The sequence below is a fragment of the Ictalurus furcatus genome, chromosome 9 (genome assembly GCF_023375685.1).
Source record: "Ictalurus furcatus strain D&B chromosome 9, Billie_1.0, whole genome shotgun sequence".
Lineage (NCBI taxonomy): Eukaryota > Metazoa > Chordata > Actinopteri > Siluriformes > Ictaluridae > Ictalurus > Ictalurus furcatus.
In genome coordinates this window covers 2,562,501-2,577,830 of record NC_071263.1, presented here as the reverse complement: position 1 = coordinate 2,577,830, position 15,330 = coordinate 2,562,501, and the positions used below count along the sequence as shown (strand labels likewise).

The window sequence follows — 15,330 nt, the reverse complement described above, 5'->3', positions numbered from 1 at the left end:
CAAAAACGCAGAAATTTCCCCTTCACGTGAAGGTTTCCTTCATGTGTCTCTGTTTCGAGACATCTCTATCGTGTTAGACAATAAGGATGAAATTCAATATAAAACAATCCTGTTTCTAGTTCCTGCGAGCCTCAGTGTGCGTGTGTGCGTGTGTGTGTGTGTGTGAGAGAGAGAGAGAGAATAAAACTACCGGATACACTGCTGTTGAATCATTTACTGCAGTGGCTGAGAGACAGACTGAGAAAGAGAGAGAGAAAGAAAAGAGAGAACAAAGAAAATAACACTAGAGGCCTGCTAATATTCCCCAACCATGTTCCTCGAGCAAAAACAAACACAAAAAATGATGACACCGAGTTCTTTTGCTGGCTTATGAAAGGGGTTCGGAGGGGGCAGTTTTTAAGGCTCAGGAATGGAGACGACGCCAGGCTCGGGGGGGCAGAGCACGGCCCTGTGGCGGAACAGGAGACGCACTTCAGCAGCCAGCACGAGCACGCTGTGGCTGACACTTCCTTCACATCCACACAGGAAACAGGACACCAACACCTTTCGTGTTTGGAGATTCACACGTAGGTTTTCACACAACGGAGCTGAATTTCAGCCAAGAACCCGAATGGATTTTTTTTTTTTTAAATCATCGCTGGCTTTTTTTTTTTTTCCCCGGGCTTTGAACACTCGTCGTGTGTTTACAAAATGAATACGTGTCTGCTTGTCCTCAAAAACACTGTTAAAAAGATTAAGTTACTAAATTATTAATGTTTTTCTACTTATATATATATAATTTACGTATTTATTGACCGCATGCGTCCGACTTCGAGTCACGCCGGATATTCAAGACGACCCGAGTCGTAAAACAGCTGCAGAATTACGTCTACGGCGAAAACGTTTTGTTCGGGAACGCCCGGACGCTTTCGTTCGGAGCTAGACGGAGTCTAGCCGAACAGGAAAACTCTCCAGCCTCTGAAGAAACCCTGCACGGTTACATAACGTCCAGCGCGTTAAAACCGATTACGCAGTTCGGACGCTTCGTTCGTTCTTATTCCTCTAGAAGTTTCTCATGGTGAAAAAGCATTTTTTTTTTTTTATGCTGAGGTATGGGAGACCGGGACACGGGGGAGCAGGAACATCAGCGTAACACTCAGTACAGTCTGTCGAGAACGTATACCCTGGAAAACCCATGAGGCCCTCGAAAGTGTGACTCCTGGGGCCAGGAACTGTGTGAACTGCTCCTCGCCTCATCAGGCTGCGTGCGTATGAGACACCATCGTCAATGATTAAGTGTATAAACTCGAACGTGGTCCCCAGAGCGAGCAGGAGGGAATAAATTAGCTCCGCTATTGGCTGGTAATTAAGTAGCTCCGGTGGATGCACACGCACTCGCTGCTTTATGTTCCATCTTTAACGCTCTGCTTTTAGAATCGTATATTCGAGCCATCAAAGGCGCGTTCACGGTGTAGGAAGAAACCTGCGAGGATATCCAGAAGCGCCAATAAGGGCTCATTAGGAGAGTTTTCCAAACTCCAGTCACTTCTACCTTCGACAATAAGTTTGCTTTTCTTTTAAAAGGCTTTTTTCTCCCCCACCTCCCCGACGTGCCACTTCCTGAGCTCTGACTTCCCGCCGATACACGCCGCAGCAAACAAAAGGAAGTGTTGAGATAAAGCGCTTCAGCCGGCGTGGCAGCTCATTAATTTTCAAAGCAAAATCCGACTGGCAGCGCTCTGTCTACCCCGACTCCCGAGAGCGTGACCGACGCCGGGCCCAGGTGACGGACGCTCGATTACGAGGCCGTGCGGTTTGTCAGATTGCAATCACGGGTCTTCCTGAGGCCTTTGCGAGGCGGGTTCTGCGGGACGTCGCGTCATGCTATAAAATCAGAACGATGCTTCGTTCAAAAATGTCAAACGATTCGACTGAGATCAGCACGGAGCTTAGCTGGAAACGTTTCCGGATTATTGCCTTCTTTGATCTGTATTTGCTTTTACTCTCGCTTCTAAAATTGTAGACACCCAAGTCAAAGCTTCAACGTTCATGCTAACATCGTGCTCGTCACGTGCTAGCTCGCCGACTAGCCGAGTCGAGTCTCTGGCGTAACCCTGAGCGACTGTACTGTTTCATGCTAACGTCGTGCTCGTCACGTGCTAGCTCGCCGACTAGCCGAGCCGAGTCTCTGGCGTAACCCTGAGCGACTGTACTGTTTCATGCTAACGTCGTGCTCGTCACGTGCTAGCTCGCCGACTAGCCGAGCCGAGTCTCTGGCGTAACCCTGAGCGACTGTACTGTTTCATGCTAACGTCGTGCTCGTCACGTGCTAGCTCGCCGACTAGCCGAGCCTCTGGCGTAACCCTGAGCGATTGTACTGTTTCATGCTAACATCGCGCTAGCTCGCTGACTAGCCGAGCCTCTGGCGTAACCCTGAGCGATTGTACTGTTTCATGCTAACATCGCGCTAGCTCGCTGACTAGCCGAGCCGAGTCTCTGGCGTAACCCTGCGCGACTGTACTGTTTCATGCTAACATCATGCTCGTCACGTGCTAGCTCGCTGACTAGCCGAGCCTCTGGCGTAACCCTGAGCGACTGTACTGTTTCATGCTAACATCGTGCTAGCTCGCTGACTAGCCGAGCCGAGCCTCTGGCGTAACCCCGAGCGACTGTACTGTTTCACGCTAACGTCGTGCTCGTCACGTGCTAGCTCGCCGACTAGCCGAGCCGAGTCTCTGGCGCAACCCTGAGCGACTGTACTGCGTTCTGGAAGTGCGAGTTCAGCGTTTACTTCTACGTCGGATTTCTCGATTCTCGAAAATAAGCCGCTGTATTTATTAAACGCCACGGTAACTTGCCCTAGCAATATCGATGCGCCCTTATGACATCAACACAACACACGGCTGCTAACTTCTCACGGGAATTTAAAACAGAACAGGAGCACGCTTTAGGCTCCTGCGTCATTTATTACGCAGAACAAACCCCGGAAAGAGAGAGAAAGAAAGAAAGAAAGAAAAAAAAAACGAGAAAAAAAAAAAAAAAAAAAAAGGAGAGAGTCCAAACACCTCAATTCTCCACCTCAGAGTCTGAGAATAGCAGTGCTGTTTATTTTAATTTCTTTCTTTACAAGCTGTAACTAACCTACAGAAACGGAACATATGTGAGGGGGAGGAGGTGACGAGGAGAAAAATAACACGTATAACATCTGTGACGGCTCGAGTTCTTTGTTCTGGCTCAGAAAAATCGTGGCGGAGTGACCTCACGAGCGCGACTCGTTCGGGTTTATTCAAATGCTGTGTGCTTTTAGCAGAAGCTCGGCAGCGTGGGGTAAATAAAAGCTCCGGCTGCCTGCCAGTTAATGCCTTTTCGGACTCTTCTAACGTTCACAGAAGCGGCCGGCTAAGCCACGGACACTGAGATTTCAGCCACGAAATGACATTTGAAGTCAGATTTAGTCAATTATATGCAAATGAGATTTGATGCTGTAAACAAGAGACAAATCCGAGGCTTATCCGGACTTATATTACAGACTTATACTCGGCCAATACTAGCTAGGACTGGTAAGAGCGGCGTTATTGTTACAGTCACGCGTGACGCTGTTATTTAAGTACAAAAGGTGCTCTGGCTGGCAAACAAAAACAATAACAACAACAAAACTACACATATGAGCATCCATGTTGGAAAGATGTCAAAAAAAAAGCATAATCAGTAGCTAACAAGACAAGCTAGCTACAAAAGCATCGACGTCGTCTGACAAAACTTTCCTGGCCTAGTAGACGGCCTTAAGGGTTGGCGATCGGCCTAAGACGCGTTTCAGCTCTCAGCTCTGGAGCGAGCGGGACGCGACGGCTTCGTCTCCACGTGCTCGGATGAGCGCCATCGTTAAGCAGGTTCGGGAGGAGGGAGTCGTCTCCCGCTCACACGGCGACGCGACGTAAAGCTGAGGTGCCACGGATATGCCGGGATCTCATCGACCTCTCGAGCTTGACGATCGTATCGACCAGCCGTTAGTCCTGCAAATTATGCAAACGGTTTATCGTTATGAAACATCCGTTCCACGGGGAAAATTCGTTCCGGTCAAAATATATCCGGCAAGTCTCGCGCTGAATGCGCTTTAATGATCCTGTCGCTTCGCGTCTGACACGACGGGCTTTCATTATGCAGTCTCGGTGCGTGTTTGTGTTTCCGCACGAGAAGTAATTGGATGTTGTAAAAGAACCGCTGAACGGCGGTGGCGGCGGCGGCGTGGATGATTGCAGCGGGCGGCAGTTTGATGTTGATTGTACAGTAATAATTACAATCAGGCTGATATCCGTCTCTGTCTCCGTGTCGCTCTCAAACCCTCATCTTCTCTGACTGCTCTAATGAACTCCAGTACAAAATGAAGTCCGGTAAAATATTATATTATATATATATATATAAAAAAAAGATATCCACACAGAACAGCCCATAATAGAACACTGAAGCACGGTGGTGGTAGCATTATGTTCAGAATACTCTTTAGGTGGATGTCGTCCTCTAGAGGTCGAGACGCGGCTGCGACGTACTCGTCCCGTTCGGTTTTATTTTTGCGGTTCGATTCGGAGAAATTCCTTTTAGCTACTGTTAAAGGTGTTCTACGACTGTATAAACCAGACGTGGTTTGCTTGCTCCATCCACGACGATGATAATCCACAATATTACAATATGATGTACGAGTTCTGTGCGTGTTGTTCACTAGACCAGAACAAAAAAAAATAAAAACTACATTTAGGCGTAAACTTTACAGTAAAAGCGACAATTTGGCGACAGCCGTCTCGAAACGTACACAAACAAACATGACCGGTTTGGTATACTGCAGTGTTTACCACAGCGATTCGTCAGCAACCGAAATGATTTATTTATTAAAACCAAACCCATCGTACGTTTGATGTGTTTACAGCTACGTTTGATATTGTAGAGCTTCAACGTAACGAGTTAACTTACTTTACAGCTGGTGTAAACCGTCGCTCCCTCACCAGCCTCCTAGTCGAGCGAGAGCAGCTGCGCGTTTCACGAGAAGGAGTGATGTACTGTATATCCGCGCGCGAGAGCCGAGTTTAGATTTAAACCACACGGCGCTGTCGAGTTCTGAACTCGCTCTGATTGGTCAGAAGGTGCCGATTCATTCACTGTAACCGCAACACTGATGGTTTACGTTATCGTTTCTATGGTAACAGGCATTTAGACGGCGGACAGAAACGGAGTAAAAAAAAAAAATCGTTGAGGAAGTTTTCTCGATGTACGAAAAAAAAATAATAATAATTGAACATTTATGGAAGGAGTCTCCAATATCAGTGCCCCCCCACTTTCTTTCTTCAGGTCAGAGGAGTTTTACGGTTTCTCGAGCACATGACAAGCTACTTTTTTGTCTTCCGCCCGTCCATCTTCTATACCGCTTATCCTACAGGGTCGTGGGGAACCTGGAGCCCATCCCAGGGAGCATGGGGCGTAAGGCGGGGTACACTCTGGACGGGGTGCCAATCCATCCATCGCAGGAAAAACACACTCGCATACACATTCATACACTACGGACTCACCAATCAGCCTACCACGCATGTCTTTGGACTGGGGGAGGAAACCGGAGTACCCGGAGAGAACCCTGGAGGTGTGAGGCGAACGTGCTAACCACTAATCCACCGTACGCACTATTTTTTTTTGTCTTATTAACTTAAAAGAAAAAAAATTTTTAAAAAAAAGAGTTTGGTGATGGTAGTATTGTTTATAGCTGCTATAACATACAGTACGTGAGAATAGTAACTATAAACGGATAAAACGTACAATGACGTGGCGTTTAAAGCTAAAAGTGTAATCAAGGATTTGCTGTGGTATAAGAGGGATAAAACCCCTTTTTAGGACATGCTGTTAGTTGAATTTAAGTTTAGTGACTAACACGATGATTATTTTCCTGTAACAGCATGACACACAGAGGATTTCTCTCTCTCTCTCTCTCTCTCTCTCTCTCTCTCTCTCTCTCTCTCTCTGTGCTCAGGCCTGGTGAAACTCTCGTTATCTGGCACTCGACCCCATGCTCGCCGTTTCTAATAAACCCTATCCCGAGGACACGGATCTAAACTCTGCTTTGATCCGAGTTTTATTTCTGGCCCAGATGACGCTACAGCTCGCTTCAACCTGCTCTTAACCTGGTTAAGCGTGACGCTCCTGAAGCCGTGAGGGCCGTCGCGGGAAAACTCGTCCAGAAAGCGTCCAAAGTGTCCAAGCGACACTTTCCTAAAGTGCACCGAGTTCCGAAGCCTCTGAAATCAGCGGCGAGGAGCGCGAGACGCACGGCTCACTTTCTTCACAGTAATGTAACGGAATTACACTCCTTCACGTCGCCAGTCAATCACTCCGGCTACGAGGCGGACGTCTGCTCTCGCCTTTCAAAGCAGACGTCTGGACCGTTAATCGTACGCAGGAGTTCGGAGCGGCGTGAGGAAGCGCGATAATAAAGTTGAGGTGGAAGTGGGGGTTTAAAGTCTTTTCTTTTTGGGGGAAAGAAAAAAAAGAAGCAAGTGGAAAAGTATTGATAATAGGTGCATTAAGCGTCCTGTGTGTTATTGCCTCTCCCCCCACCCCCCACCCCCTCTTTATCGGGATTGTAATGGCGGGGCAATTATTGCAATTATGATTTAGTGCTTCTGTGAAGTTTGATAAGGACAGTGTGCTTAAAAAAGATTGTGTAAAATCCGTTGCGCGTTAATTAAACACGTTTAAACAATTACGGAAAAAATGTGATTCAATTTGATTATAAAACAGCTGGAAAGTTTAGCGACGTGGTTTTATATATTTATATATATATGTAATATAATCGAACGTATTTAAAAGTGCGTTCGGTTACATCAGGGCTCGACATACTTGTATGAACAATTTTTTTTTTTATCCCACCCTTAGCCCCGCCTATGTTCACAAAGCTCCTCCCCCAGGATGTCTTATCGAAAATTCTTTTTTTTTTTTTTTAAAAGAAGATTTAACCCCCACCAACCCCCAAAATGTTAGGTTTGCATTCTGCTAAAGGTCAAAGCACTAATACTAAAACTGAACAAGAATGAAATGTGATTTATTTTACTTCCGGAAAGAAAAAAAAAAGAAAAAAGAAAAAGACATTTTATCGTTTTTTTTTTATTGCATGGGGATTTTTTTTTTTTTTTTTCAGGCTGCATCCTGTGTAAGATCAAACATTAAGGACAAAACGAAGCAAGACAAATTTATTTATTTATTTATTTATTTATTTATTATTTTATACTAAATTACAGAACCGCCGTAATCCCAAAACAGCCAGAAGCACTTTATTCTTATTTATTTATTATTAATTTTTTTTTTTTTTTGAAAGGTTATTTTGCTGGCATGTTAATTGACATGGTTAAGATTTGATCCTTAAAATAAGAGGGTTTTTTTTTTTAAGCTAATTTGGCTGCTTCCTGCTAAAGGTCAAGCACTAATGACAAAACTGAGCACCACTAAAATGTGATTTAATTACAAAATTACAGAATTGCTGTCGTGCAAAAGAGAAAGAAAAAAAACCCCTGAGGCATTTCTTCCTTTTTAAAAAAAAAAACAAAAAAAAAAACAAAAAAAAAAACCATTGTTTATGAATGTAATTTTTATTTAGTTTGGCTGCACGTTCGTTAACATGGTTTAGTTTGCTTTTCAAAAATCTGCATATTTCACTGAAGTTTTAAAAGTCAGAGGCACTTTATCCTTTGATTGGCCTTAAAAAAAGAAAGAAGGGAGGAAGGAAAGAAAGAAAGCTAGCTAGCTTGGCAGCGTCATGCTAAAGGTCAAGCACAAACGTGGAGCTAGACTAAAATGTGATTTTTTTTTTTTTCTCCATGCGGTGAAACACGGTCTATTCACACCCTGAAAGAAAAAAAAAAAAACAGGCTTTATAAAAATCACTGGATCAGACGGATCATTAAAATACATTTTACATTTTTATTTATTCGTTTCATTATTTAACGTCAGTTTTGCTGAAACACACAATATGTTGAATACCTGAAGAGGAAGAAAGGCATTTTGTCTTTCGATTGCCTTCGGTTTTAGAAATATTTTTAATTATTATTTAGTGAGTTAGATAGATATAGAGACGCGGAGTTAGTGAGTTAGATGGATAGAGAGACGAGGAGGTAGAGAGTTAGATGGATATAGAGACGCGGAGTTAGTGAGTTAGATGGATAGAGAGACGCGGAGTTAGTGAGTTAGATGGATAGAGAGACGAGGAGGTAGAGAGTTAGTGAGTTTAAACCTAGCTTCGTTGAATCCTGGTAAAGGTCAAGCACTAATGATCAACCTGAACAATGAAAAGACTCGCCGAGGGGATGTGAGGACACAAATGGAGGAAAAAGGAAAGATGAAGAAGCAAGAAGAAAAGGAGGAGGAGAAGGAGGAGAAGTAAGAAGAGAAGGAGGAGGAGAAGGAGGAGAAGAGAAGGAGGAGGAGAAGAAGAAGTAAGAAAAGAAGGAGAAAAGGAGGAAGAGAAGGAAGAAGAGAAGGAAGGAGAGAAGGAAGGAGAGAAGGAGGAGAATGAAGAAGAGAAGGAAGAAGAGAAGGAAGGAGAGAAGGAAGGAAAGAAGGAGGAGAATGAAGAAGAGAAGGAGGAGGAGAAGGAAGAGGAGAAGGAAGAAGAGACGGAAGGAGAGAAGGAGGAGAAGGAAGGAGAGAAGGAGGAGGAGATGGAGGAGGAGAAGGAAGAGGAGAAGGTGGAGGAGAAGGAAAAGGAGGAGGAGAAGGAAAAGGAGGAGGAGAAGGAAGAAGAGAGGGAGGAGGAGAAGGAAGAAGAGAAGTAAGGAGAGAAGGAGGAGGAGAAGGAAGAAGAGAAGGAGGAGAAGGAAGGAGAGAAAGAAGAGAAGTAAGGAGAGAAGGAGGAGGAGAAGGAAGGAGAGAAGGAGGAGGAGAAGGAAGAGAAGGAAGAAGAGAAGGAATGAGAGAAGGAGGAGGAGAAGGAAGAGGAGAAGGAATGAGAGAAGGAGGAGGAGAAGGAAGAGGAGAAGGAATGAGAGAAGGAGGAGGAGAAGGAAGAAGAGAAGGAATGAGAGAAGGAGGAGGAGAAGGAAGGAGAGAAGGAGGAGAAGGAAGGAGAGAAGGAAGGAAAGAAGGAGGAGGAGAAGGAAGGAGAGAAGGAGGAGAAGGAAGGAGAGAAGGAAGGAAAGAAGGAAGAGGAGAAGGAATGAGAGAAGGAGGAGGAGAAGGAGGAGGAGAAGGAAGAGGAGGAGGAGTTTTTGACCCAGCAGACCTACACCACACTCGCAGTCGTCCTCTGAACTCTAAACAAAAGCCTGGTTTATTGGCTCATCCATCTGCTTCCACACACAAAGACACCATCCTGAACATAATTTAATCCAGACCTCCGTCTCATCCTCTACAACTATACAAGTCCTCTGTGTGTGTGTGTGTGTGTGTGTGTGTGTGTGTGTGTGTGTGTACACACGCTCAGGAGACATTACAGAAAGAATTTAGCCCAAGGTGAGAATTATATGTTTTTATTCCTTTACACCACCTGTATGTCCAGCTAACGCACTCTCTCTCTCTCTCTCTCTCTCTACCTCCATACTCTCTCTCTACCTCTACCTCCATTCTGTCTCTCTCTCTCTACCTCCATACTCTCTCTCTCCCTCTTTACCTCTACCTCCATTCTGTCTCTCTCTCTCTTTACCTCTACCTCCATTCTGTCTCTCTCTCTGTCTCCCTCTCTCTTTACCTCTACCTCCATTCTGTCTCTCTCTCTGTCTCCCTCTCTCTTTACCTCTACCTCCATTCTGTCTCTCTCTGTCTCCCTCTCTCTTTACCTCTACCTCCATTCTGTCTCTCTCTGTCTCCCTCTCTCTTTACCTCTACCTCCATTCTGTCTCTCTCTCGGTCTCCCTCTCTCTCCCCCTCTCTCTCTTTCACTCTCTTCCACCATTCTCTCTCCCAGGGTCTCTCCCTCTCCCTCCATTCTCTCTCCCTCTGTGTCTCCCTCTATCTCTTTCATTCTCTCTACCTGCCTTCTCTCTCTCTACCTCCCTTCTCTCTCTCTGTGTGTGTCTCCCTCTATCTCTTTCTCTCTCTACCTCCCTTCCCTCTCTCTACCTCCCTTCTCTCTCTCTCTCCCTGTGTCTCGCTCTCTCTTTGTGTCTGTCTCCCTCTCTCTCTCTACCTCCATTCTCTCTCTCTCTCTACCTCCATTCTCTCTCTACCTCCACTCTCTCGCTCGCTCTCTACCTCCACTCTCTCGCTCGCTCTCTACCTCCACTCTCTCTCTCCCTCCCCCCTCTCTCTCTCTCTACCTCCCCTCTCTCTCTCTCTCTCTACCTCCACTCTCTACCTCCCCCCTCTCTCTCTCTACCTCCCCCCTCTCTATCTCTGCTCTCTCTCTCTCTACCTCCACTCTCTCTCTCCCTCCACTCTCTCTCTACCTCCACTCTCTCTCTCCCTCCACTCTCTCTCTACCTCCACTCTCTCCCTACAGCCCTTCTCTCTCTCTACCGCCCTTCTCTCTCTCTACCGCCCTTCTCTCTCTCTACCACCCTTCTCTCTCTCTACCGCCCTTCTCTCTCCCTTCCCCCCCTCCTCTCTCTACCTCCCCACCTCCCCTCTCTCTACCTCCCCACCTCCCCTCTCTCTACCTCCCCACCTCCCCTCTCTCTCTCTCTCTCTACCTCCACTCTCTCTCTACCTCCACTCTCTACCTCCCCCCCCTCTCTCTCTACCTCCCCCCTCTCTCTCTCTCTCCCTCCTCTCTCTCAACCTCCTCTCTCTCTCTACCTCCACTCTCTCCCTACAGCCCTTCTCTCTCTCTACCGCCCTTCTCTCTCTCTACCACCCTTCTCTCTCTCTACCGCCCTTCTCTCTCCCTTCCCCCCCTCCTCTCTCTACCTCCCCACCTCCCCTCTCTCTACCTCCCCACCTCCCCTCTCTCTACCTCCCCACCTCCCCCCTCTCTCTCTCTCTCTACCTCCACTCTCTACCTCCCCCCCTCTCTCTCTACCTCCCCCCTCTCTCTCTCTCTCCCTCCTCTCTCTCAACCTCCTCTCTCTCTCTCTATACCTCCACTCTCTCTCTCTCTCTCTACCTCCACTCTCTCTACCGCCCTTCTCTCTCTCTCTACCTCCCTTCTCTCGCTCTCTTTCTCTCTCTCTACCTCCCTTCTCTCGCTCTCTCTACCGCCCTTCTCTCTCTCTCTACCTCCCTTCTCTCCCTACAGCCCTTCTCTCTCTCTCTCTACCGCCCTTCTCTCTCTCTCTCTACCACCCTTCTCTCACTCTCTCTACCTCCCTTCTCTCACTCTCTCTACCTCCCTTCTCTCACTCTCTCTCTACCTCCACTCTCTCTCTCTCTCTGTCTCCCTCTCTCTCCCCTCATTCTCTCTCTACCTCCATTCTCTCCGTCTCAGTGCCTCTCTGTGTCTCTCTCATGGTCCTGGTGCAGTATAGTGAGAGCGGACCTGATTACTGCTTCCCAAAAAACATCATGAGCTCGTCTGCTTTCAGAAAACAGGAAAAACATAAGTGGAGATGAGTGTTTGTTCAGGACGGCACGCTCGCGGGCAAAACATTTCCATTTTAAACATAATGAGTCTATTAGGACTGTTTTTCCTTTTTTCTCCCCTCCTTTAAAGTGCATTTTGGATTAAAACAACAAACAAACAAAACACAACACAGATTGGGCAGTGATTAAAAAGAAAGAGAAGAAAAATGGTATTTCATGACAAAATTAATGACACAAATATATATATTATATATATTATGGCCAGTAAATAATGAAGAAAGTGGTGTGTGTGACCCTGAGCTGAAAGACGTGTTTGTTTTACAAATTCAAACTTCCACGACACTTTATTTAATTAGGCAGCAGGACTTAAATGTTTGATACCATTACACACACACACACACACACACACACACACACACAACTAATGCTAGGATGCAGGACGTAAAGACGCTGTGAGATAAATAAGCCGATCTAATTGCGAGAAACAAAAACTCCGAACGCAATGAGGTGCGAAAAGCTGCAACACATCGCTCTAAAGAAACAAATTAGAGCCATCTTTTCCCGTTCTAATAGCCTAGGAGAGAACGATCCCCTGCTCGCCTCACACACTCTCTCTCTCACACACACACACACACACACACACACACACACACACACGTACTGCAAATTCACCTCCGTATTAACCCGAGAACATTCCGGAATGTGGAATAAAAAATGTAAAAAAACCATGTAATTCGGACAAGAGAAGGAGGGATGATGGGGAAACTTCCAGATGTGTACAAGGGAAAGTACTGTTCATGTCTGAGAATACACCTTCACAACAGCAGAACACATCCAGCTAGTGAACGCACCACGGCATCCATTCAGTGTGTCGGTCTGTACACAAATAATCGCCTTGAACTCTTAGAAAAAGAGAAGAAAAAAAAAGGGTACTAAACAGTGCCTTTCATTTCCTTCCTCCGCAAAGTAGTACCTTTATGTACTGTACCTAAAAAAAAAAAAATTTAAGGGACATAATTGGGCTGTAATAACCCTTTAGAGTAAAGATTACTCTAAGGTATACTACATGCACATGTCTAGATAAAGGATACAAACAAAACTAAAAGTACCAAAGATGTACAAGGAAAAGTACTGTTTGGTACCTTTATTTTTAGCAGTGTACCGTCAGAATATCGGAACATCACAACAGCTAGTGAACGCACCACAGCGTACGTTCAACGGTTCAACAGTACTGGAATAACTGCTAATATTTCTTGTACTCCCGGGGGGGTGGGGGTGGGGGTCGGAAAGAGTACGAAACTAGACCTTTCCATGTTTCCTTGTGGTACCCTTATCTGTCGTGCCTTTAGAAATGATTTAAGGTACATAACTGGACCTATATATATATATTCCTAGAAAATACGATATAGTATAGTACACATTTAAAACAGTACATAATTTGATCTTCGACTGTACACCATATGTATCTTTCTAGGGAAAAGATGCACAGTAATGGTACCAAAGGTGTACAAGGAGAACTCCTGCATGGTACCTTTATTTCTGAGAGAGTACCATCACAGCATCAAATCTCCAAACTTGCATTGTTGTCCAAAGTATTGAAACTCAGCCAGCTAGTGAACGCACCTTAGCGCACGTTCAGCGGCTCAGCAGTACCGGAATAACAGCGCTGTACCTTGCACTCTTTAAAAAGCGTACTAAACTGGACCTTTCCTGGTCTCTGGAGTGGTACTCTTAGCTACATGACCTTTAAACATGATTTCTGGTGCATAACTGTACCTTTAAAATGTACATCACGTGCCTATTTCTAGGTAGACGCACTACCAAAGGTGTACAAGGAAAAAGTACCTTGGGCGTAGCATCACACGTCCGAACTTGCTTTGACCGACATGTCGAAACACCTCCAGCTAGTGAACGCACCACAGCGTACGTTCAATGGCACAGCAGTACTACGATAATTACTAATGTTCCTTGTACACTCTGAAATAGGGTACTAGGGAAAAGGGTACCTTTCTTTTATCTTTAACATGCATCTTGTACCTACGTTTAAATCGATTTAACATGCGTAACTGCACCACGAATACCTTCTGGGTAAAAGATACGTCCGAAACGTAGAGGCGGTATACGCTTGAGAGCGAGGGACGAGGAACGGTACAGTTCAGTATGTTTATTCCCGGGACTGCACCATCACGCCATCACACCATCAGAAGGTTGACCAAAATATCGAAACACAGCCAGATGGTGACTACCTTCAACGGCTCAGCGTGTTTATGGAATAATTGTGTCACACTCTCACATAACTGGACCATAATTGCGATTTCATAAAAAGAGTTAAAAGATATTCTACATGCACGTTTCTATCGGTTAAAAAAAAAAAAAAAAACGCACTAAAAAGGTATAAAAGCTGTACAGAACCTTCAGTACCTTTATTTCTGAGTGCGCACCATCACACCATCAGACAGCATGTTTCCAAATGTTTCCAACCATGCTCATCCAAAGAGAAGAGGGGAAAACATCACAACATGGCAAGCTATGAAGCTGTGAAGGCATCACAGCGTGCGTTCAATGGCTCGTGTGTGCTTGAAGGATTGTGAGAAAGAAGTCAATAGTAAATAAGTGTAATTAAATAAATGAATAAATAAATAAATAAATAAATAAATACCCAGCTCGACATATAAAGTGATGAAGAGTTGAGAAATTCCGCGTAACGCAGCTGATAAGTAATGAAAGAGCAACCCCGGGTTAGCAGGTTGGGGGTGAGAGACTCACCGTGCCCGCTCCTGAGAGACGCCGACGTGCGGTAGATGGAGACGGGAGCCGAGTGGAGGACATGCGAGTCCTGCTCCGGATACGCGTGCGAGGTGGACGCTACAGGACGCCCTGCGGGTGCCACGGAGTCCCCGTTGTACCTGGCGGACGAGGAGGAGCTCCACACTGATCCAGCGATACATCCCAAGGTCAGAGACCACATCCATACCCGGGAGGTCGAGACGGAGACGGAGCTGGAGACGAAGCCGCCCGCGGGCCGCCGCTCCGCTCTGCAAGGACGCATGACGCACGTCCGAGTCGCAACGCAGACACTGGGGACGGACAGGGGGGCTCTCTCATGATGGAGAAAGCCCCATGGCTAGTACGCAGCACCACCAACACCACCACCACCACCGCCGCCGCCGGTGCTCTCCCAGCCTTCACTGTGCGCGCGTGTGCAATAACAACACGGCGGACGCACGAACGACCGTGCACGTGCGCCGTCAATTAAACGGCGTATAATTTCCGGTGGTCATGACCCATGACTCCAACTCACTCACGAGAAAACGAGGGGGAAAAAAATGTCACCTGCGTTCCAGAAGAGGAGAGGTAAAAAATAAATAAATAAATAAATAAATAAATAAATAACGTAAAAACTTTCACACGAAGCACGCGAACTCCGTTTCCAAAAAAAAAAAAGAAGCGCAGTCCCCGTCCTTAATAAAATACAAACAGAGAGAGAGAGAAAACAAGAACGAAAACAAAGAGATGCTGTTTAAATCTGGGTTCACTCCTCACACACACACACACACACTCACACTCTCTCTCTCTCTTTTTTTTCCTGTCTTCCTCTCTCTATCGGTCTCTTCCTCGGTGCGCGCCGCCGCTGCGCTGTGGCTTTCCGTCGGAGCCTGACGCACTTCTAGCAAGCAGCACCGCTCGGCAATGAGCGCGCGAGCATGCGTGTGTGTGCGCGCGCGGGTGACTCTGTGTGTGTGTGTGTGTGTGTGTGTGAGAGAGAGAGAGAGAGAGGGAGGGTGTGTGTGTGTGTGTGTGTGTGTTCAGAGCACAGGTGAAAGAAACAAAGCACATCAGCATGAGGAAAAAAGGGAAAAGGTGTGT

At 46.2% G+C, this 15,330-nt stretch overlaps 1 protein-coding gene across 1 annotated transcript in view; it reads right to left on the bottom strand.

Annotated features, from left to right (window-relative positions):
* The window catches only part of LOC128612768 (neurexin-3a-beta-like), a 117,109-nt gene extending 101,893 nt beyond the window's left edge, over positions 1–15,216 (bottom strand). The window contains 1 exon segment of the mRNA XM_053633161.1: positions 14,230–15,216. Within this exon segment, the coding sequence (XP_053489136.1) occupies positions 14,230–14,512 (283 nt within the window). The 5' untranslated portion in view covers positions 14,513–15,216.
* Positions 15,217–15,330: the final 114 nt, after the last annotated feature.